Below are 23327 nucleotides of genomic sequence, written 5' to 3' on the forward strand. Positions count from 1 at the left end.
TGTTCTTTTGTCATATATTGAATCGCTGCCTTCCCCCCACGTGTTTATTTTTGTTATCAGTAATAAATCTACAAAACGCAGTACAGTACTCTGGAGCAGTGATCATTGACGCTTCGACAGCCAGCGCGTCGGGCAAGGTTTTTCCCCTACTCAGCCTCTCGGCGACTAAGTTGTTCAGGATAGTCGCCTTCAGGAAGAAATGTGCATGAGATCCAAAATGTTACCAAGCAGTGGTAAAAAATTAGATTAGATGTGGTACTATGCAGATTGGAGTATTTAGTTCTATCTCAGGAATATAAATTTACATGGTTGGCCCTCTGGTGGCTTCATTTTCTAACTGCCTCCTTGTCAAGAGAACTCTCAGAAGCTTTATCCAAACTTGTTCCAAATTGTGACAGTGTTGTTTTCTGTGCTGATAAAATTACCATGTGGATGAGTCATCAAACGTCACTGAATATGACAAAACAGTTGTCATCATCTGTCTGCATGAACGAGTGGAGCCAAACCCTAGATGTTATCTGTGGAAATACAGGACATGTTTGTGTTTATTGCCCATACTTTTTTTTCCTGCCTGAACTACAGGCTTCCTGTAGAGATTTTCCCCTCTTTAAATAGACTTGTCCTCAAAGACCTCTGCACTCTGCTTCTGTATATTTCTCTCAGAATGATTTTCTTATCACACCAACTTCGGTGTGGTTAAGTGTCTGTGCACATCTGGTTAGAACCTCATAGTTCCTCAACTTTATCACGATCAGAAAATATCTGTGGCTGAATCAGTTTGTCACAGTAAGAGGTAATAGAGTTAAAAATCAGGCATCCAGACACAGGTAAAAACAAGGCAGTCAGAGACTACATAATCCCATGACATCATCGCATTTTTGTGCCTTTGGCGTCCTGAAAATGTTGCTTTTTGTTATCTGGTTATATCTCATCAAGTTTCAGAGATGTGTACCTAAAAAGGTATAAAAGTGAAAATTTGACCTTGACATAGTTTTTCAAGGTCAATGTTCTGATTGAATTTCCATCCCCTTGCCCCTCATCTAGTGACGGTCCATTCTATTAGTCTGTGGAAACACACGGAGAAAACTGGCATAAAGGTGAATGAAAGACCCTCAAAGATGAACTTCCAGCCTTTTCTGAAATTTCAAGAGCAGAGTCACTGCTAGACAAAGGTGTCTGGTGTGCTGCATTGATTTTAGCAGCCTGACATCTAAAACTGGTTAAAAAATTGTTTAGGACACACAGCAGCAAATAGCTGCACCTCACCTCCGACTGGACTACCGATCGATCGAAACAATATTTAATAAATAAACGAAGATGAAAGTCGGAGCTTAAATATCTGCTTCAAACTTCAGATCAGGAAATAATCCGCTCTGTTCGCACTGAGTGGTCCACTCGTAATGAATTTTAACAGTTTTTAATGTCAGGTTTTTTAATATGACATATTTTGCCAGACAGACTGGCACTGAGAGCTATAGAAATAAAATCTAATTTGACTATGTTTTTAGATAATTTTGTACTACAGTATTTTGTAGTACTTTTATCAGTAAATCTCAGCAGCTAAGGGAAAATCCCATGCGTGTTGACTTCTTTCTAAGATGGTAAAGTGATCAAGCGATCAGGTTTCCTTGGTGAGGCTCAGAATGGCCTCATTGAAATAACAATAGGGACGTTCACACGGAACGTTTTTAAAACGCAACTTTTTTGTTGTGTTTACGCCTTCCGTGTGTGCGTGAGCGTGCGTGTGTGTGTATTAATAACTAAAGTGGAAAAATAATTTCTCCAACGAGGGACTAATAATAAAGGGGCCTTTCATCTTTTTAATCTTTTTATCTTTCATCTCTAATCTTGAAAGAAATAATTCGTGTTTTATGAATAAGTAGCACAGAACTTTGTCCAGGACACCTGATCCCTCGTTTTACCTTGAAGGTGCATCGCCCTCTTGTGGTGGTCAGGCGGTACTGCTCTCGGTTTACTGTAACCTTGACAACCAGAGTGGAAGACTACTGGCTTTCGCTCACACTAAATTTCCTTCACGCCCAGCATCAGACAAACTCAACGTGTTTTTATTTGGATTCGGTTGTTGCTTTGGTGTCCACTAAGGTCATGGACGCGTCGGTCATTCTGCCCGTCGAGGCCGAAGCGTTTATTCAAAGTCTGGAAACTTTCTCCCTGAAGGATCTGGGCTCTGCAAAGTAAGGCCAACCGGTTAGCGCTCTGACTAGTGACACCTAACTCTAGCAAGGTTAGCAGTAGTTATTAAACATGTTAAAGTAAATAGAGGTTAAATGAATTTAAAGTTCCTGAAAGTACAAATCAGGTTGAATTTCTTCCTGATCTGAGTTAACTGTGATGTTCAACTTGGATGGAAGTTTTAAGGGCTGTTCCTCCTGGTTACATTTAGTTGTCTACTGATTTGTTGTGATCCAACCACTGCTACCTTTTCTGTTAGATGTGTGTTTGTATACACTGTACTGTATTTTGAAAGGTGATCTGTGGAGTGATTTTTTTAGACTCTGATGAATTTGAATTTTTTTTTGGGGGGGGGGACAGGTGGCTCAGACAGCATGAGTACATTGAGAAACTTAACATGCAGGCAATATTGAGTGCATCTACCACGCATGATGAATTTGTCAAGGAGCTCCTGGTCTCATATAGAAAGGTAACCGCTGTCTCCTCTGTGGTGATGATAAAATGTCAGAGGCATGTCCTGCAGAAAGAAAGCAAATTATTTTTCTACTGCCCTCACTCTAGACACATGTGCTGGTCCATGAAATGATCCTCATTGAGGTGTGGAAGCATAAAGTGTTTCCCATCTTATATCAGCAGAGGGACTTTAATCCCAAGCACACATTTCAACTTTATATGGTGGTGAGTGTGAAACAAAGTGTGAAATGATGATCAGGTTTTAGTGCACATAACCAATCTAATGTTCTTCAATGTCTGCCTCTTAGATCTACCATGAAGCCACGATCATAAACCTACTGGAAACTATTATGTTTCATAAGGTCAGTGTATTTACTGATGTATTCCAATGTTACATTAATCTGTGGTGTATTGTACATACGATAAATGTTCAATGTTTTGTTTAAAGTTTCAAACTTAAAACAAACAAGAATTATCAATAGGATTTTTAAAAAATGCCAACATTGATGTTTTGAACTGCAAATGTGTTGCTTTAAATATCTATTGTGGTTAAAATGAATGCTAAACAGCTAGCCATGTGTCCCATAATTACACTCACACAGTAGACAGTCCAATAGCATGCCATAGTCTTTAATCAAAAACTTTAATTAGTAAACAGAAAAACCCTCTAAAACATCAAGAAACTAAATAATCTTACACTTAGATAAATATATTTTTAGTTGTGTTTGAATTTTGAACATATTTTCCAAGGCACTCCTTTAAAGTGTGAATGTAATCACATTGTCAGGTGGTTTAGTTAGTCTGTTTACATTGTTGCTGAAAGAAGCTGAGATTTGTGTTTACAGGATTCATATGAGGCAGGCAATGACTGCATTCTTGACTTGGTGGACTACTGTCACCGCAAACTCACACTACTGGCCAGCAAAGCATCCTGGGAAAGTGTGGCAAGTCATGACCAACCCAACATGACAGAAAAAGCCGTTTCCTCCATTAAGGTATAAGAATCTAAGTTAAATACTGCACCTTTGTGGAGGATCCCTCTCTGTCTTAGATTAGTTCATTGCATCGTTCTTGTGTCTTGGCGAAGGACTTACAGACCATGAGCGCTGGACTGGAGTTTGAAATCTCCCTGAAGGCTGTGTCGGTCCTGCGCTACATCACCGATCACACTGAGAGGTACGGTAGTGTCTGCACTACCAGTAGGTTTATCAGCTGCACTCACTATAAAATATGAGACAGGTTTAAAAAAGCACTCTAAATTTTTTTTTAACATATTCCAGTTGCTTGTGTTGTCTGACCAGCAGTTCAAGCCCAAAAAATAACAAATTTATCTCATTAGAGTAACTGGAATGTTTGTTATTGATGACAGATTTGTCTCAGCTGACAGTGAGAACTGACTGTTTTTCAGTATCAGTGTTATCAATCGCATGCTGTGCACCCATAACATGCCCTGTGTACTGGTTCAGCTCATTGACTGCTGCCCTTGGAGTTGCAGTAAAAAAGGTAAGTTACACCATTGGCTTATAAAAATGTTGCCATTGTGTAAAAAAGTAACCCATTGTTCAATCTGTCTCCTTCTGAAGGCTATGTAGAAAAGTATGTGAATGGGAGATGGCAGAAGATTCCTGATGAGGACCGTTTTAAGATAACAAAACTAGATGCTCATGTTTGGCTTTCTCTCAACAATCTGCTGCTTAAAGAAGCTTGCCAAAAGAAATACAACTTCAGCAATTTCAACAAGAGCCAGCTTCTGAAGGTACACTGTGAACCTGCAGTATGTTCTCTATGAACTGAACGTGATGAGGTGTGAGCGCGCCGGATCATTGTACTCTGGATTGTTCTGACTGAGGTTGTTTTGCTTGAGGCGTTTCCGTCCTTGACACACTTTCTCATCCTCTTCCTGTTGCCTCAGCTAAATAAGCAGAGGGCCTTGTGCATCCTCCTGTGATCACAGTATGCATTCTACTCGGCTTATTGTGCACGTTGTTGTTGTTGATGTTCTACTTGTGGGTTTATTGTTCATATGCTGCAGCTACGGAGCTTCTTGACAGAGGTGTTGATTGATCAGCTGCCAAACCTGATGGAGCTGCACCGCTTCCTGGCTCATCTTACCATGATAGAGCCTGCCCCACCAAAAAAAGAGCTAATTTTGGAACAAGTACGCACTCACGCATACGCATATTTGTACACCTATGTACATCCCTGTGCATTTACCATCAGCTTTGATTCATGTTTAGATCCCAGAAATACGGAACCACATCATGATTAAGAACTCTGGCAAATGGGAAGCAATAGCAAAGCATCAAATAAAGGAAATATTCAGCCCTTCTGACAGTGAATTGAAGATGCAGGCACAAAGGTGATACTTTCAGTACAATCTTTCAATATTACAAGAGTCTGGGTGCTGAACGTGCAGAAAAATCATAGTGGGATAATTCTTTCTTAACTGTTTTTCTCCAGGTTGGCCCAGACATACAACTTAGATGTGATGGAGAGTTTACTATCAGAGAAGCCAAAATGTGGATCCTGTGGGAAAGAAGCTTCCAAGAGATGTGCTCCTTGTCAGGGAGAGTGGTACTGTAACAGGTAAGACTCAGACTGATGCTGTGATGTAGTTGTAGCGAAGGTGACCTGAATCTGAAGGCAAATCTGTTGATTTACTCTTCAGTTGGCTTTTTTTTGCATCAGTCAGAAAATTTAATCTAACCCATCATCTGATCCATTTGTTTCTACACTAAATGTGTGATGTTTCTTCTTTACCATGCTGCTTTTCTCAGAGAATGTCAGGTGAAGCATTGGCCTAAACACAAACCTGTCTGCAAGCTAATGGCTAAAGCCAAAGAGACAGTCCAGCAGGACCAGCAGGACCAGCATGTCACCATCTAGAGGACAACTGTTAAGACTGTCAGCAGATGGAAGATGGAACTCTTGTGAGAAGATGGGGAAAATAATTTTGTAGGGATGCTGCATATATGGATGACTACATATTTTACATTTGGAATGTTTTTCCGTTAATACACATATATGCATGTTTAAAAATATAGTAAGAGTGAAAAATAATTTCCATATGGGGACAATAAAGTGTGTTTCTTCCTCGTCTTCTTCTTGTTAATAATTTAGGAATAAAAATTAAATTTTCAGTAATTCTTTAAAAGTAAAACTTTTTCTTTCAATAATATTTCTCCTACAATAGGACCAATGAGTTTTTAATGATTAATAAAATGGGGAGAAAGTTCCAAATGCTAACTGAAACGAAGCTAAATAATAATTTAAAAAATGAGTAAATTATACAAGGACAATGACAAAATCATTAGAATGAATGGGGAAAAGACTTATCCCCATTCATTCCAACGTGGAATGAAAAGTTAGTTTCCTTTTTTACGTTTTTGCCCAGTGTTGTTTGTGTTGTCAAAAGAAGTAAACATGCAAACAGAATGGATCTAATCAGAAAAGAAAAGTTTGCCAATTTTTATATAGACTGGGGGTGTCAAACTCATTTTCACTGAAGCTCACATCAAAGGGCCAGATGTAACTTATAAATTTAACTAAATGTAACTCAAGGTAATGTACAATAAATATAACTACTCCTTAATGTTAAATAACTGAATTAATTACTTATCCAAATTACAAAAATTACAGTTGCACAGAACAAATATGTTTGCTTGTACTTTTAATTTGTCAGGTTATGAAACCCACAAAACTCCATCAATCAAAAGTCAAACTATCCAAGCAAATAAAGAAAAATAACATCAAACACAAGTTAGGACATTAACTTTGTTCAAAATGAGCCTAATTACTGCACTGGGAAATGTAGTTTTTAGTCAAAGCACACTTTTGTTCTATTTATTTTTAGACACTGACCGTTAATGCTCACATGTGGCCCGTAACATCACATAAAATGATGTGACGGGCCACATTTGGCCCCCGGGCCTTGAGTTTGACACATGTGATAGGGACTGATATTTATTGTTTTTAAAGAAATGCAGAACAGGAATAGATTTACGAACCCAAATATCCAGTTATGTGGTCCAGTGGAACCCTGTATAAGAAGAAAAGGAAAGAACTGCAGAGTGAACCCCGAAGCACCCCACAGAGCAAAGATAGAGGTGGTTACCATAGAAACCAAACAATGTGAGATGAACCAATGTGGCTGTTTTAAGGATATATTAAAGTTTGATATAGATGTATTTAATAATTAAACACATCGATTTCATGATTGAGGATGGATGATCAATAATGTCAAAATGACGCCGTTAATAACGCTTCTCAGAGCAGTCTCAGAGACAGACAGACAGATAGACAGATAGACAGATAGATAGATAGATAGATAGATCTGCACAGTTTTGTTTGTATGCTGGAGGTTTCCACAGTTCTGCTAGATTAAAGCCAGACCCGTCCCTATTGGTGGGGGACTTCACTCCCACTCAGCTGCGCTCCCCGCTTCATGATCTGCTGCTTCCTCCTCCAAACGCGTCTGTCTGACGATCAGAAGATGTTTGAGCGTCTTTTGAGAAAAGCTCCGTCACACTTCTGACCCTGTGGAAGCCTGGGACGTCTGCAGCTGGAACTGAAGCGGTGATGGCGGATTATTTGCAGAGATGTCGTCGATGTTAAACTCCTCCGTTATTCGGACAGAGTGTGAAGAAGCGTTCAGACAAAGCCGCTGCCACGGGGTGGTTTTCTCTCCTGTTCTGGTGAGTTAGAGCAGTCGTTTCAAAGACAATAGTTTCACCAAGTTGTCTTCTTTCGCAAAAAGATTCATCATCCGACTACTAAGAGCTTTCTCTGCAAATGATAACTTCTCATAAATGTTTTGTGATCTTCTTGAAGACGCTTTGGGTGTTGAAGCTACTTTTTTTTAATCAGGAACCGGTGTCCAACATGCAGTTGTAGTTTGGCGTCATCATCTACACACTTAATGTCTACATGCTGAAGATTTCTCCTGGTCTTGAACTTCCTCTTCATTTCCTGAGCTCCACTGACATATAGAGGCTGTTTGTGTAAAGTTTTTACAGAAAATCTTTACACTGTAAAACATTTTGAGAGTGATGACCACATGACTTGGTTTGCAGACTGTCAACCAGACTATTATGTAATTATGTTACGCAACGTTGTGTTATCATAAACCGTCATGTTCTATATAAAACATCATCGGAGCACTGTAAACTGCACCAAATCCGATAATGTGTCTTAACTGGTTTCATATACGTTTGCCAATCAAACATTATTTATGGATATACACTCAGCGGCTACCTTGCTCATAAACAGTTTGACCCCCTATTGACTTCACAACTGCTTCTCATTGTGCCATACGCTCATCAAGGTGTTGAAAACATTCCTCCGAGATGTTTGACGCGATAGCGTCACACAGTTATTGTAGATTTGTTGGCTACAAATCTTTGATGTGAATCGAAGATGCTCCATCATTTCCCAAAGGTGCTCTGTCTATTGGATTGGGCGACTGTAGGCCACTGGAACACATTGAACTCATTGTTACGTTCAAGAACCCAGTTTGGGATGACATGTGCTTTGTGATGAGGTATGTTATCCTGCTTGAAGTATCCATCAGAAGACAGGTTCACTGTGGTCAGAAAGGGATGGACATGGTCAGCAACAATTCTCCGGTAGGCCATGGCATTTAAACTATGCTCAGTTGGTACTAATGGGCTGAAAGTGTTTAGAATAGATCCCCCACAACATTCAAACACCAACACCAGCCTAAACCCTTGACACCATGTTCTGACTACATGAATGCCACAGATGAAATTAAAACTCGCCAGACCAGGCACTGTTTTTCCAGACTTCTATTGTCCAGTTTTGGTGATCATGTGTGAAACATTTTGGTCTCTATCCTCATCCTGCTTGATTCGAGCACAACCATGACACCATTATGTCTGGATAACATAAACTGCCGATGCCCCCCCATAACACCTCACACCATTGCAAAATCTTCCATAAACTTCAGCTGGTACAGAACTCTACAGGTCGTGCCATTAAAAAGAACCCCATCCATTGCATCACACCAATCCTGCAGCAGTTCCAGTGACTCACAATTACACATCTCACACACCATAGAATATCACTACTCACTATAGAATATCACTACTCACCTACAAAGCCATCTGTAACCAACTCAACAACTACTACACCCGCCATGTTCTGGTATCCACAATACTGACTCACTTCCACACGTGCCTGTTAAAAAAAAAAGATAGACAGACAGATAGATACACACACACGGGGCCATGAGCACCATGAGCAACTTGTAAGGGTACAGTGTCCAGCGCAAAAGCATCTCAGCAGGGCTCAGGAAGTGCTGAGAACGTTTTGGTGCACATGGGTCTTGAACCAACCACCCTCCGGTCTCCAGCCTAAGACCTGTGGATTGAGCTACTGCCATCCCACTTGTAAATTCCCTGTTAACAATTTCACGGTCCTTAGATTTAATGTCCTTTTTTATATCCTTTAATTAATGTCTTGCTTTTTTTGCTGTCAGTTGACCTTAGGTATCTCGAAACTTACCATTAATAAAATGTATTATAATCTTCTTTTCCTTTCGGCTTTTCCCTTCAGGGATTGCCACAGCGAATCAATTGCCTCCATCTAACCCTGTCTTCTGCATTCTCTTCTCTCACACCAACTACCTTCATGTCCTCTTTCACTACATCCATAAACCTCCTCTTTGGTCTTCCTGTAGGCCTCCTGCCTGGCAGTTCAAATTTCAGCATCCTCCTACCAATATATTCACTATATCTCCTCTGGACATGTCCAAACCACCTCAGGTTGCCGGAACTTTTTGAAAATACAACTTTTTTCACCCCGCATCAAAAAAGATCTCCGTCCACACGCAGCTGCATCAGTGTGTTGATAAACACGTGTATAAGCAGAACAGCTCCAACAACGACAGGAGAGAGGACTGGGAAGTGTGGAAATTCATGCTGTTCCTCCTGTAGGAGGACCTCCATCACAGAGTTCTCCCACTAGCAGACAGCGCGTCCTGGTTTGACCCAGAACTGGCAACGGCGTCTTTGGCGAGGAACATGAATGAATGAATGAATAAATAAATACATATATAAACTTTATGACACATAAGAAACAGACACAGGTCACATGCATAATGTCACAGTGGTTTTCCTCGCAGGGACACGCCCCTCAAATAGAAAAACTTTACAGCATCTACACGACAATGCAGACCTAGCGTTTTCAAAAAATTCCACCTTGGCCAGCGTTTTCAAAAAGTTGCATTTTTGTTCCAGATATCTGCGTTGTCGTGTGGACGGATGGCATAAACGCAACAAAAAGGTTGTGTTTTCAAAAAGTTCCGGCATCGTGTGGACGGGGCCTCAGTCTGGCCTCTATGACTTTATCTCGAAAACCTCGAACATGTGCTGTCCCTCTGATGTACTCATTCCTGATCCTATCCATCCTGGTCACTCCCACAAGAGAAGCTTTATTCCTCTGTAGTTGCCGAAACTCTGCACATCTCCCTATTGTTAAAAATGGGCACCAGCACACACTCATCCTTCTCATTATCTAAGATCCTGTTGAACAACCCAGTCAGAAACTCTACTGCCCCCTCTCCTAGACACTTCAGTACCTCCACAGGTATATCATCAGGATTGACTGCCTTTCCACTCTTCATTCTCTTCAATGCCCTCCTCCTTTCATCCTGTCTAATCTTTGTTACTTCCTGGTCCACAACAGCCACCTCTTCTAGTCTTTGTTTTCTCTCATTTTCTTCGTTCATCAACTTTTCAAATGACTCTTTCCATCTTCCCATCACACTACTGGCACCTGTCAATACACTTCCATCCTTATCCTTAATTACCCTGCTGCACATCCTTCCCATCTCTGTCTCTCTGTCTTGTCAGCCTTCAAAGATCCGTCTCTCCCTCCTTACTGTCCAACCTAGCATACAAGTCATCATAAGCCCCTTGTTTGGCCTTTGCTAACTCTACTTTCACCTTACGCTGCATCTCCCTGTACTCCTGTCTACTCTCCTCAGTCCTCTCAGTGTCCCACATCATCTTAGCTAACCTTTCTCTGTATACACTCCTGTATGTCCTCATTCCACCACCAAGTCTCCTTATCTACTTTCCTTCCAGATGACACACCAAGTACTCTCTTACCTGTGTCCCTGACCTGTGGTCAGGAGATGGAAGCATCTCCTGACCACATAGAGCCTGTCTTAAATTCCTCCTAAAAGTCATGCAACACTCTTCTTTTAGCTTCCACCATTTTGTCCTCTGCTCTGACTTTGCCCTCTTCATCTTCCTCACCACCAGAGTCATCTTACACACCACCATACTATGTTGTTTGGCTACACTCCTGCCTACCGCTACTTTGCAGTCACTGATCTCCTTCAGATTACATCATCTACACAAGATGTAGTCTACCTGTGTGCTCCTACTTCCACTCTTATAGGTCACCCTATGTCCCTGCCTCTTCTGGAAGAAAGTATTCACTATAGCCATTTCCATCCATTTTGCAAAGTCAACTACCATCTGTCCTTCTGCATTCCTCTCCTGGATACCAAATCTGCCCATCACCTCCTCATCACCTCTGTTTCCTGCACCAACATGTCCAATGAAGTCTGCACCCATGACAACTCTCTCACTTTCTAGGTATGCTCTGCATCACTTCATCAAAGTCCAACCAGAGTTTTTCTTTTCCTCCAGCTCACATCCTACCTGTGGAGCATAACCACTAACAACATTGAACATCACACCTTCTATTTCTAGCTTCAGGCTCATCACCCTATCTGACACTCTTTTTACCTCCAAGACATTCCTAACAAACTCCTCCTTCAAGATAACTCCTACTCCATTTCTCTTCCTATCTACACCATGATAGAACAACTTGAACCCTGCTCCTAAACTTCTAGTCTTGCTACCTTTCCACCTGGTCTCCTGGACACACAGTATGTCTACCTTCCTCCTCTGCGTCATGTCAACCAACTCTCTACCTTTCCAACATTCAACGTCCCTACTCTCAGTCCTATACTCTTGGCATTCCTCTTCTCTCACTTCCTATGAACGCACTTTCCTTCTCTCCTTCTTTGACCAACAGTGGTCCAATTTCCACCGGCATCCTGTAGGTGAACAGCACCGATGGCGGTCGTTTTTAACCTGGGCCCTCACCGATCCGGTATGGTTTGATTCGTATGTTTGATTTGGCAAAAGTTTTACATCGGATGCCCTTCCTGACACAACCCTCTGTATTTATCCAGGCTTGGGACCGGCACAATAAGACACTGGCTTGTGCCCTCTTGCGGCTACGTTAAAATGTAAAATGTACAGTAAAATGTATAATAATAATAACTACGAGCCCGTAATCTTATCAGAATAAAGTATAATATATAGTATAAAATCAATTTTCTTTTTGATCTGTTTTTTAAATGATCCAGACATTTTCTGGGAGGTAACAGCGTTCTACTTTGTTTTTTTGTTGGTCAGTGATAATGGGGCGAACCAGGCACTGAGAGGAACAATGTCTTGGGGGGAGTTTATCGAGCTGCGTGACCTGAGGTCGGCCAAAGACCAGATAGAGTTGACGGGGACATCTTCACCCTGCTCGCCACCACGCCTGGAAAGAGCAAACGCCCTTAGGATTAGCCCTGGGAAGGTGTCCGACCTACTGAGCCGGGTGGGAATCATCCGAGTCTTGAGCAGCACCCATGACCCCCAGCCCACTGAGGAGACAGGAGAGGGACACAACTTCCAGCCCTGTAGCCACGCTCAGCCGACATGGTGTGACCTCTGTGGAGACTTCATCTGGGGACTGTACAAGCAGAGCCTGCGTTGTGTCAGTGAGTTGACTTGCAAAAGGCTGTTTCTGTGTCTGAGGGAGAGGTAGTGTTTGTCTCCCTATCTTCACATTCAGAAATGACAGCAAGACCACGAGAAAGAGGAAATGTAGATGAACAAAGAATCAACCGCAGACTCAAAAGAAACTGCGCTCCATCTGTTAACTCATGGCACTCAGGATGCCATAAATGTTCTGCTAGTTGTCTTTTAGCAGTTTTTTTGATGGAATGACATCAAATATGTATGCATTTGTTTCAGATGTTAATGTAGGTTGGATGTATTATAGAATCAGGGATGACAGAGGCTAGTTTTCTCCTCTTTTTCCAGTTTACCTCCTTGCATCTAGAACTCTGTAATAATCACTAAATGGTTTTGAAATATTGAGAAGTTTTACAGTTTAAAACATTTTGTGCAGAAAACAGTAGTCATTACGATAGTAATTACACAGATCAGAACTATGAACAGGAATAAAGAAAAAAACTGAAGATCAAATCTGCATAGAAATAGATTACACAGACTACACATTTTAGGTTGTATCTTACCACCTATGTAAAATCTCACTCTACAATAATGCATGCATTGGTAGGTTTTTTGTGTGTCTTCATACATTTGCATGTATTTGTCTGAACTCTGATTTTCTGCACCTGCAGATTGTAGGTTCACCTGCCACTACCGGTGTCGTCCACTGATCCGGTTAGACTGCAGCTGGGACGGGGGGTCTGCCGGCGACCACACGTGTGTCATTGAACACGCCATAGAAACAGACACCAATGTGGTAAGGGCCTTTTGTATTCAAGTCAAGAGCAATGCTTTTCAGTTGTTCGTAGTCACAGTCAAAGTTGTTTTTTTATGGCTAATTATTACCGTGTGATGCAACAAGGCAGGGAGTGATGTATGGGAGCTCATAAAGATCTCATGTGACATTGTTTGTTTCAGGTTGTGAATTCATGGTACAGTAATTCCTTGTTACTCACGGTTAATGCGTTCCAGGACCACCCGGGAAAAATGAAATTTCGCGATATAGCAATAAACTATTTGTTTTATTATTTACGGTTATTTAAACGTTCATGAACCTTCCCTATACTGATATTAAACCACTTTATATATGTATTGTTTTCCGAAACTCTTATAGACTTGTTTAAAACACTTTAAATTGTTTTTTTAATACATAGAAGTGCGCTGCGTTCCGTGAGTCTCGGAACGCAGCGCACATCCGGATGCTGTCAGCCAAAAGCATGCGCTTACGGTATCATGTGACTGCATACCAAAAATCCGCAATGTAGTGAAGCCGTGTACTTGAAGCTCGAGCAAGCGAGGGATTACTGTAATTCTCCTAAACTGGTGACACAAATAATTTCTTTCATGGCTGAAAATATAGGAACCACTTCCCACATGGCTAAGTATGCAGCCTTTGCTAAAATCTGCAGATTTGTAATTAAAGGCAACCTGACACTGTCAGCATTAATAACATTTTCCTAAAGCAGTCATGCATCATACCTTGTAAAGAAATAAAGGGGCTTGAAGGGGAAGTTTGTTCTTGAGAAAATGTTCCACGTAACAATCTACAACATCTGCTTTGCTTTACCTCAAACCTACAAAAAAAAAATCTCTGTACTAAATAGTGTTACGTTGGTATACATGCCTCATATATGTAAGAAAACAGATCCGGAAACCATGAAAAGTAATCACTGTATTATTCTTTTACTAAGTGTTTTACTTTTTAGCCCCATCTTTTCTCGTTTATGGGAATGAAATATCCACTGTACACCAATGAATTGAGGGCGATCTTATATCTTAAAATTATTGAAACTCTTGCATCTATACATCTAAAATGTTAGAGAACGAGCCTTTGTGATGCTTTTCTCTATGAAATTAGTGTTATTGATAGAAATGAGAATCAAGCCGAAAGGCCAGTTGTTCAAAGCAGCAGGGTTTGTTGTCTGCCTTATATTCCCTCTGCCAAGCACTCTTTTCTTATCAAAAGATGAATGAAATGTAAAAAGTTGAGCAATCTGTTGAGCAGAGTGTGACCTTGATGTTTTAGAGCATTGGTGCCCCGACTTAGGCCTGTCACACATCAGACTAGACGAGCAGGAAGAGCAATCTGTCAATCAGACTAAACACCCATAATTAATGTAGTTGATTGCAAGCATTGTTCCAACTATGTTATATCAGAACATCTTTGATGAACATAACCAGAACATGAAAAACACGATCATTATGTTCTGTAGTAGCTGGAAAGTTCCTGGGTGTAACAGCCTCCACACACTCTCCTGTCTGCCAAACACGTATTCTCAACCTCAGTTTGAGAGATAACATGGGAGATATTTAGCAACTTCTTCACCAGTTTGACATGTAAACCTTGAGACATTCTTCATGTTATTACGTGGGCCTTTTTCAAGGGTAGGGTGTGGTTGGGAAGCAGGAGATGAAGAAATGCAAAAAAGGAGACCTCATCTGGTCTCTAATCCACAGCCACTTTCACCACTGCTTTAGTAAAGGTAAACTATAAAGCATTTTGTGTTACAACATCCATACATCTATCCAACACTTTCATTTGCATCATTATGGAGGGCCTCATCAAAACAGAAAGTTCCTTCATTGGCAATCCATCCAAGAAGCTCCCGTCAAACAAACTAGATTTAAAAAATGTAACTCTAGTTATTGGTGACATTCTCGGACTTACGTGACGTGCTTCATAACTTCTGTCTTGTGATTTGATTTGAGGAATAATGAATCTCACATGTTCTCTGAGGGGGAGCTGGGTTGTTTCCATAGTCACGTGACTCGGTACTTCGCGCGGGGAAGAGGCAGCAGCACCCGCGTGAGAGGCGGTAGAGTGGGGTGGGGGGTGGGTCTTTGGCATCCACCCGCTTCGTCCAATCAGGACGAGCCGCGGTGGTTTTGTGTATTTTCCAAACCCAACGGACTGGTGTGGGCAGTCGGGAGGGGGAAGGGGAGGGGGAAGGGAAGGGGGCGGGGCCAGGGCCGGGGCCGGGGCCACATCCTGTTTCACAGGCTCGGTTGACATATTGGAAACGTGGCCGTTTGATGCACCTCGTAGGAAGGTATTTGTTGTTTTTAATTGATAAAACTCTTTATCAACGCGCATTTAGTCAACTTCCAGATTATTCTAACCGTCTCAACTCGTGTAAATTACGGTTAAGTTCCGCTATAGTGCTACTTTAGCCCGCCAACTAACTTCAACACCTTCAGTCGTAGTTTGAATTAAGGCTCGTCGTCATGTCTAACGGAACCAATGGCTCGGATAAAACCCCCTCCTTCGAGAAGACCTGGGGCAGCTCGACCAGCAGCGGCTACTGCAGCGAGGAGGACTCGGACTCCGAGCTGGAGCAGTACTTCACCGCCCGGACATCTTTCTTCTCCAAAACTCCAAAAGCTAAAGTTAATGCTAACGTGAAACAGGTGAGACTTGAACCCCCGGCTTTAGTAAATGTCTATAAAAAGAAGGAAGTCAAACGATCTACGCTCCGACTGTTTTCTCTTCCTATAAACGTTACGTTTTCTTCCGTTTAAACTGAGTGATTAGTTTGGGGGTCATTACAGGTTTGGTTTTGCTGGATGGAACTCTAGTGTGGTTTCAGTGAACGGACATGAATGTCTGACAGGCCCGCAGCTGACCTCATCCTGACGAACCAAATGTCTTGTTTGGTGACGCAATCCAGCCTCTCCAGCTTCCGCCCGTCCGCCCACCATTCATCGAGTCCCTTCAGATCCCTCACCGCGTTTCTCAATCCCGCATTCGTCACGGATGTTTTTGTTCGTTTCAGATGCGTTTTGTCTCCCACACCCATTTCTGTATTGTGAAATAAATGCCCTTCACTGCACAAGTCACGGTCACACCTGTTGAATGTGTTCACTTTGCTGCTGTTTCTGTATCTGAACGCAGCCCTCATATTGATTGACTTACTGTCAAAGGCAGCATATTAGCTGTTATCTTTTGATCTGCAGAAGTATTGCCACTGTTGATCTGTTAGCTCCAGATCCCCTCTGATGCCTGTAACTTCGCTTGTTTCACTTTTCATTGCACAGTTTTGGCGTCAAGAAAGTAGATGTCAGCAGGATGGATTTGTATGTAAAAATCCTTGCTCAGACTTTCAACGAAATCAAGTGTCATTGCAGATGTGAGTAAATATAGAGATTCTTGGATTGTACCCAGGAAACCCCCTCTTAGAGGATGTGCTGCCCATAGATGGTCCTGCCTCAGAGCTCTGTTTAAACTTCCTTCAATGCAGGAAGTATGGTTGACCAGAGGACACCGGAAAAGCCATAATTGAGCTAATGTCAAGCAGATCCTAGAGGCCGTTTGTGCATGACTTAAACATGACTGTGAACGTTGTGGTTGATGAGGCAGCTGACTTCACAGGATGTGTGTGTGAAACAAGGGGGGGTATTGTATCTCCTACATGCAGCAGAGCCAGGGAGAGAGGAGCTATTTTTATATGAATACCAAATTGAGGAATGCAGAACCGTTGGCCAGTCTTTGTAAACAGCTGCAAGTTCCGTATACTGTACTCCACTTCTCTTCATCATGTCTCCTCCTCTTTACCCTCCCCTTACCAAGGGATTTAGAGCAGTGCGACAGGATTGGGCTGAGCTGACATCATCTTCTGCCTTGGCTACGTTGTCAGGAAGTTGGGAGTCTGGTGCAACTGGTGCTTGCTGTTAGAAATAAAAGAACTTAAGAAGAAATTAACAAAACCTTTACTAAGTTATGTCTGTTATCCTCTTCTAGATGACATTAATCCTTGTCTTTGGAAGAGAAACTTCCAACACCAGCAACAGTTTCAGACCGTGACATGTTAAAAAGTATGAATGCAATATATGAATGAATATATTTATATGCCAATTCCTGAATAATTTAATACACACAGGGTTTCCATACAGCAGTAGCACATTTGAAAGATATTAGAAAAGCAATTGGAATCTATTAATGAGGGCCAGCTCAATGCCAAGTTTTTATGATTACTACTGGAAAAGGTAATTTCTTTGCTATTATTACAGAACAAGACATTTTAGACTTTATTCCTTTTACTTGTCTTATCTACAGTAGTCTAGTGTTTCTAGATACATCTGCGAAGCAGTGATGTAATTGTCAGTGTGTGTCCATCCGTCCACCAAATATCTTCACAACCTTTGCATATAGACATGAAACAAAAAACACATCACTCGAGCAACAAAGGAGATGAAAAAGAGATTATGACCTTGAGAAAAGTAGGTCAAGGCCAAATTTAAACTTTTGTACACTCAGGAACCAGATAAGATAGAAAGATGAGGGAGAAGGCCAGTATAAGACCATAGATCAAAGCACTAGCTTTAATCTATGGTCTGAGATATTTTCTATTCTGAGATTTTTTGCACATATCTCGGGAACCGGATAAGATAGAAAGACGAAACAAAAGGCATTATATTCAGGGAGGCAAGGGAATGAAAATTAAATCAAAACCTTGACCATGGAAAATTAGGTCAAGGTCACATTTTCACTTTTATACCTTTATAAGTACACATCTCTGAAATCTCATGACAAATAGAATGCACCAGTTACATGTTGGATCATGGGTCTTTTATGAAGTGACCCTGACCTATGAAAGTAGTTCAGGGTACAATTTTGAATTCAGGGGTGTCCCGGGATATTGCAGTCTGACTGCCTTGTTCCTGTTCGAGTTGTGGTTTGGAGGTGTGCACTGACACCTGCTGGCTTAACGTTGTAACTGCACTGTTTTCTAGGATGAAAAAACTGAATGGGGAAAGCAGGAGTTGACCACTGCAGATATTCAGCAGAAGATTAAAGAATACAATGCCCAAATCAACAGCAATCTGTTCATGAATATGGTGAGTAGAAATTTTGTTTTTGTTATCAATGCATTTTAATGTGAAAGTGTTTTTCTTTTATTTATAACTATTTTTTTCTCTCAACAGAATAAGGATGGTTCCTACACTGGCTTCATAAAGGTCCAGTTCAAGTTGGCCCGACCCGTGTCTGTTCCACCGCCAAAGAAAGGAGGACGGGATGCTGGAGGGAAGAAGACGAGTGGAGTGAAGCGCCGTACCTCTTTCTACATGCCAAAAGATGCATCCAAGCACCTGCACATAAGCTCACGCACCTCTGCTCGTGAGGTCATTGAGGCTTTATTGAAAAAGTTTACTGTAGTGGACAACCCTGGAAAGTTCGCTCTGTTTGAGCGAAGTGAGCGTGAGGATCAAGGTATGGCTCAGTCTTGGACTGAAGCTGTGTTTGACAGAATTTTTTAAATGGGATTTGGTATTCGGTATCCTAAAACTTTCTGCCTTTTTCAGTTTATATTCGCAAGCTGTCTGATGCTGAGCATCCAATCCGTCTTCGTCTGTGTGCTGGGCCCAATGAGAAAGTCCTCAGCTTTGTTCTAAAAGAGAATGAAACTGGAGAGGTCAATGTAAGTGAAACACAAAGAAGAGAAAGCACATACCAAACTTTCTGTTAACTGTGTGAGATTTAAACTGCACATTAATACAAAGATTTTTTCTTCCTTACAGTGGGATGCCTTTTCCATGCCAGAGCTTAAAAACTTCCTGCGCATTCTGCAACGTGAAGAGGAGGAGCACATCAAGCAGATTGTGCAGCGGTATGCTCTGGCTCGCACTAAGATGCGTGAGGCTCTGGTGGGCTCGACCCCCGGCTGAAATGACTTCGTGCTGCGGGTTCAAACGTGCAATTCTTGACTGGAAAACCAGCTGAAGCTGACCAGTCATGACTGCATCCAAAGATCCCAGAGAACATGATTCAAACTGCCTCTTTGGTGAAAGAGAGAGTGAGATGGGCGCAAGACAATGAGCGAGAGCTAGCGCGAATGTGCGTGTGAAATGATGCGAGAGATGAGAAGTGCCTTACACCTGGAGAGCCTGATGTGCCTGAGAGAATGAGTTGAATAGAAGTGATGACTGGCAGAGGAGACACTGGTTGTATCCATTTTTGTTTGTTTTTTTTAAAATTGGGTACCATTTGATTATCCTACGCACCTCAGCTGTGTCACTTTAACTTGACTGTGGTAGTTGTCACATTTATAAATAAAAAAAAAATCAAATATTGATAATTTTATAATCAAACAAGTACAAAAGTTGTAATTGAACAAATAATTGTGCAATTGTGAACTCATTCCTTATTTTTCCAGAAAACAATAACATTTACAGCACAATCATTATATTACTGCAAGATCAGATCCATATCAGTGTGTGGCTTGTGAACATCCTGCCATAAAAACACATTTTTCAAGCCCATATATATATATATATATATATATGTATGTGTTTTTTCCCCCCAATTTATTCTGTTACAAAGTTAAGTGCGCAATTTTTTACTGGGGTGTTTTGAATTTTCCTTTGACCAAGATCAAGTCTGCTGTGTCCACTTGACACCCCTGATGGGTGCAACTCTTTATTTTTATTTTTGTCGTCAGTTTTGTGAGCTTCACTGTGAATGGACATTTGTATGAAACTGAATGTTAGATGTGTTGAAGCCACTCAGTTTGACTGGATTCTTGGATGAATATTGGTGTACATGTGTTTCACTATAAGCTGTTTGTCATTCCTTATATTTGTATTTCCTGAAGTTCATTGTATCCGTCTATGCACAAACATACATGTAACAAAATTCAGAATGTGCACTGTAATTCAGTAAAGAATTCACCTGGAAGAATTTCTATCTGGTTTTGGTATTTCTTTCAAATATAGATAGGAAAATATTAAAATAAATATGTTTTTACAAGTATAACCAGTACTTTTTTTGAACAACATACCCCACAAAGGTGAAAATGTGTTTGTTTTGCTTTAAAAGTCGAGGCGCCGCCAGCGTCAGATCAGCTGATCAGCTGAGCGTCCGGAGCTGGAGAGCAGCTAACGCTAGCGGGACGCAGCTAATGGTAAAAGTTATGACAGGACAGGATCATCTCGTCGTGTATCACAAGGTAGGAGAATATCCAGAGACACGTCTAGACGTGTATGTTTGGACTGTAAGTCACAGATAATCACGGGGTTTTTTTTTTTTTTGGAGACGCGTCTCTGCTCCGTGTAGCTTGTTACTGTTTAGCTGCTGTAATGGAGCTGCGTCAGCGGCTGAAGCTAACAGGCTAACTCAATGAAGTGGAGGTAGCATTAGCATGTTGTTAGCCACATGCTAACGTTAGCATCTTGTTAGCAACGTGCTAACGGTTGAATATTTCTCTGAAACAATGCATTAAGTATGAAATGATGTTCAAACCCTAACGAATGTCATTAATGAGTTTGCTAGTGTGTATGTTTAACTGAGTAGCCGAGCTTGTTAGCTTTAACCTAACGTCAACACAGTATTAATGGTGGAGACTCACACCGACAGGCTGGTGAGTGAGTTGTGTTTTAAACGCTCTCCCCTGAGACAACAGTCGTGACGTCATCTTTTAGACTCGTCTCTTAGAGGAAAGATTCTCCTCATCACACTGATGGTACCGTGGGTCCAACTCGTCAGCAGTCACCTGTCTACAGCCCACCGTTTGGTAGGCTGTAGTTCAGAGGAAGCCCCCACTCAGTTGACCCCCCCCCCACCAGCTGGAACAGAGACCTCCCAGCCTGAAGGGGAACATGTCTTCTTTCTTTTTTCAGGTCCGGACTGGGGTGAGGAACTGAGAGCCTCTGGTCAGCAGCTGGATTGCCTGAAAGCTTCAGCCAGAGTCACGATGCCACATCTGTGAGGATGGGGGGCAGCGGATCCAAAGCTAAAGGTGTCTGGCCTTTCTCTGGCGGTGGAGCTGGAAGTGATCCGTCCAGCGAGGGGAACGAGCAGTCTGTGGCTCGCCTCAAAAGCTCCAGAAATGCAACCCCGTTTGTTTTTACTAGGAGGAGGTAAATGATATAGGAGTGGAGAAGGGCCAAACATCATTAAGATCACAACATCTGCTCCGGTATGGCATTTCTAGTGGGGCTAGTTGTGCTTCTACAAGATAAGGATTCATATTCATAACTGATCTTTATAACACAAACTATACACTGGAGGTGAATTTTTATAAAGAATACATACAGCATTTTATACCTCTTATGCATTTCATACGTATAGATGATACAAAGTAAGGGGAGAGAGAGAAATGAGTGATATTATCCTTCAAAGGTCCCAGACCAGATCATAATGGCTGCTGTCATTCATGAGAGCCCTCTAATCCAGCCTGAGGCCATCAGTGTCCCATAAATAAAATGTCACTTGTCACACTCAGCTCTATGTGTTTCTGGAGACAGTTTCCTTATTATACAGGATACTCCACAGACTTCCACGTCAGCAGTGTTCAGTTTGGCCCATAATAAATCTCTGCAGTGACCATGTAATACATGTAGTCATATTGTGATTTGTTTACTGTTTTTGCAGTTCTTTGTACTACGACGAGGATGGAGACCTCGCCCATGAATTCTACGAGGAGACAGTGGTGACAAAAAATGGCAGAAAAAAGTCGAAGTTGAAGAGGATTCAGAAAAATCTGATTCCACAGGTAACATGGCCTACATTCTGACAGTGTACATCTTGTTAAAAAATGTTTTGAAGGATTCATCATTTTGATTAAATTTTTTTTCTTTTTCAGGGAATCGTGAAACTCGACCACCCCTGTATTCATGTAGATTTCCCAATTATTCTGTGTGAGGTGTGAAAAACTGCACTGGATTGATCTTGGAATGATGTGCAGTTGCTTTAAACGTTACTCCGAACAAAAGTCTTGTTCCCGTTTCAAAGTATTGCGGTGAAGACTGGAACCGTGGTCTGGAGACCTGAGGGGAAACTATGACATTAACCTGATATATTGAATGAAATGTTATACATTTGAATTCAACTGCTGTTTAGTCAGAAGGCTCCCTCTTTGGAGAAGTCCACGTCTATATTCACATAAGTAGTGATGGTACACGTGTTTTCCACTGCCCAGCTCATATGTAAGCAGTCTTCGAGAATACATCAGATTGTATCTCTCTTCTTGAGTTGTTTTGCAGGGAATTACATTTTTGATGTGAAAAGACTTAAATGGTTTATGCCTCCTGTGAGGTGTGGCATACATCTGTATGTGTCTTTATATGGGTAAATGCGTGCATTAGGTATTGAGTGAATGTGAGTGAGAGGGATTGGAGATGTAATTACAGGGTAGAGTAATAATGAATTTTGATATTTGTTAAATATATATGGATTATGTTGTTCAGTGTTGTCTCGTCTGAGTCTGTTCCTGTCACCGAAGCTCAGACCTGCACTAGTGAACATATTGTTCTGTAAATAATTTCAGATTTCTTTGTTGGAAATACTTGAATAAATGATTAACTGAGCTTAATATATTGAGTCGAAGATGTTTTTATGTTTTTGATGTTTCTGTCCTACTGACCACTGAATTAAGTCCAGCATTATTTGTGTAGTAAACTAATTATATCTTACACTGGATGCCAACTGGTGAAAATGCTATATTGTTCAAGGGTAATGTGGATTCCTTAAAGCAGGGGTCTCCAAACTTTTTCCTGTAAGGGCCACATAACATCCCTTCTTTGATGGGGGGCCGGGGTCAGTTTGTAACAAACTACAACGATCGCAGGTATGCCTAAATGTAAATATTGTCTTCCAGAAACCTACACATAACAAAATAATAACACTTTCTGGGATCTTAACAGAAATAAGTGTTGAAATAAATAATAGGCTAATATCTAGAAGTGGATAAGGGTATGAACGTTTGTCAAAATTCAATGTGTGAGCTGGTTGAAAACGTTTAATGTCTGAGTTTGTTGATTACATATTCTAATGAGAGCGATGTTTGTTGATTCTGGGGGACGGGAATTTCACAAGCCTATTGGCTTCCACCTGTCAGTCCTTTGTTTTGGATGTTGTTGATG

General features: G+C 41.3%; 3 protein-coding genes across 6 annotated transcripts; all 3 read left to right on the forward strand.

Annotated features, from left to right (window-relative positions):
- The first annotated feature begins 2092 nt into the window (after positions 1-2092).
- zmynd10 (zinc finger, MYND-type containing 10) lies at positions 2093-5733 on the forward strand. Its single transcript, XM_068314799.1, has 12 exons — positions 2093-2195; positions 2554-2662; positions 2755-2871; positions 2955-3008; positions 3492-3641; positions 3734-3822; positions 4055-4149; positions 4230-4402; positions 4679-4804; positions 4884-5005; positions 5107-5232; positions 5424-5733. The coding sequence occupies exons 1-12, from the start codon at positions 2107-2109 to the stop codon at positions 5530-5532; spliced, it is 1359 nt and encodes a 452-aa protein (XP_068170900.1). The 5' UTR covers positions 2093-2106; the 3' UTR covers positions 5533-5733.
- A 1361-nt stretch (positions 5734-7094) lies between these two features.
- LOC137595022 (ras association domain-containing protein 1-like) lies at positions 7095-20151 on the forward strand. 2 transcript variants are annotated; one of them, XM_068314800.1, is made up of 7 exons: positions 7095-7340; positions 12102-12454; positions 13103-13227; positions 18201-18305; positions 18393-18678; positions 18771-18886; positions 18987-20151. In XM_068314800.1, the coding sequence occupies exons 2-7, from the start codon at positions 12136-12138 to the stop codon at positions 19131-19133; spliced, it is 1098 nt and encodes a 365-aa protein (XP_068170901.1). In that variant the 5' UTR covers positions 7095-7340; positions 12102-12135; the 3' UTR covers positions 19134-20151. The 2 variants fall into 2 exon arrangements, with proteins under 2 accessions (XP_068170901.1, XP_068170902.1); XM_068314801.1 differs by lacking the exons at positions 7095-7340; positions 12102-12454; positions 13103-13227 and adding an exon at positions 15460-15878.
- Positions 20152-20286: 135 nt separating this feature from the next.
- Positions 20287-22790, forward strand: tusc2a (tumor suppressor 2, mitochondrial calcium regulator a). 3 transcript variants are annotated; one of them, XM_068314802.1, is made up of 4 exons: positions 20287-20413; positions 21084-21323; positions 21838-21958; positions 22049-22790. In XM_068314802.1, the coding sequence occupies exons 2-4, from the start codon at positions 21175-21177 to the stop codon at positions 22112-22114; spliced, it is 336 nt and encodes a 111-aa protein (XP_068170903.1). In that variant the 5' UTR covers positions 20287-20413; positions 21084-21174; the 3' UTR covers positions 22115-22790. The 3 variants fall into 3 exon arrangements, with proteins under 3 accessions (XP_068170903.1, XP_068170905.1, XP_068170904.1); XM_068314804.1 differs by having other exon boundaries at positions 20323-20368; XM_068314803.1 differs by having other exon boundaries at positions 20341-20458.
- The last annotated feature ends 537 nt before the right edge of the window (positions 22791-23327 follow it).

Source organism: Antennarius striatus, chromosome 5 (genome assembly GCF_040054535.1).
Source record: "Antennarius striatus isolate MH-2024 chromosome 5, ASM4005453v1, whole genome shotgun sequence".
Taxonomy (NCBI): Eukaryota; Metazoa; Chordata; class Actinopteri; order Lophiiformes; family Antennariidae; genus Antennarius; species Antennarius striatus.

Excerpts from the sequence above, each read along its gene's own strand:
- tusc2a (XM_068314802.1), top strand. The coding sequence starts at position 21,175 with ATGGGGGGCAGCGGATCCAAAGCTAAAGGTGTCTGGCCTTTCTCTGGC. Across the intron at positions 21,324-21,837 it reads TTTGTTTTTACTAGGAGGAG|TTCTTTGTACTACGACGAGG; the intron begins GTAAATGATATA and ends CTGTTTTTGCAG. Across the intron at positions 21,959-22,048 it reads AGAAAAATCTGATTCCACAG|GGAATCGTGAAACTCGACCA; the intron begins GTAACATGGCCT and ends TTTCTTTTTCAG.
- zmynd10 (XM_068314799.1), top strand. The coding sequence starts at position 2,107 with ATGGACGCGTCGGTCATTCTGCCCGTCGAGGCCGAAGCGTTTATTCAA. Across the intron at positions 2,872-2,954 it reads CATTTCAACTTTATATGGTG|ATCTACCATGAAGCCACGAT; the intron begins GTGAGTGTGAAA and ends TCTGCCTCTTAG. Across the intron at positions 5,006-5,106 it reads TTGAAGATGCAGGCACAAAG|GTTGGCCCAGACATACAACT; the intron begins GTGATACTTTCA and ends GTTTTTCTCCAG.
- LOC137595022 (XM_068314800.1), top strand. The coding sequence starts at position 12,136 with ATGTCTTGGGGGGAGTTTATCGAGCTGCGTGACCTGAGGTCGGCCAAA. Across the intron at positions 13,228-18,200 it reads TAGAAACAGACACCAATGTG|GATGAAAAAACTGAATGGGG; the intron begins GTAAGGGCCTTT and ends ACTGTTTTCTAG. Across the intron at positions 18,306-18,392 it reads GCAATCTGTTCATGAATATG|AATAAGGATGGTTCCTACAC; the intron begins GTGAGTAGAAAT and ends TTCTCTCAACAG.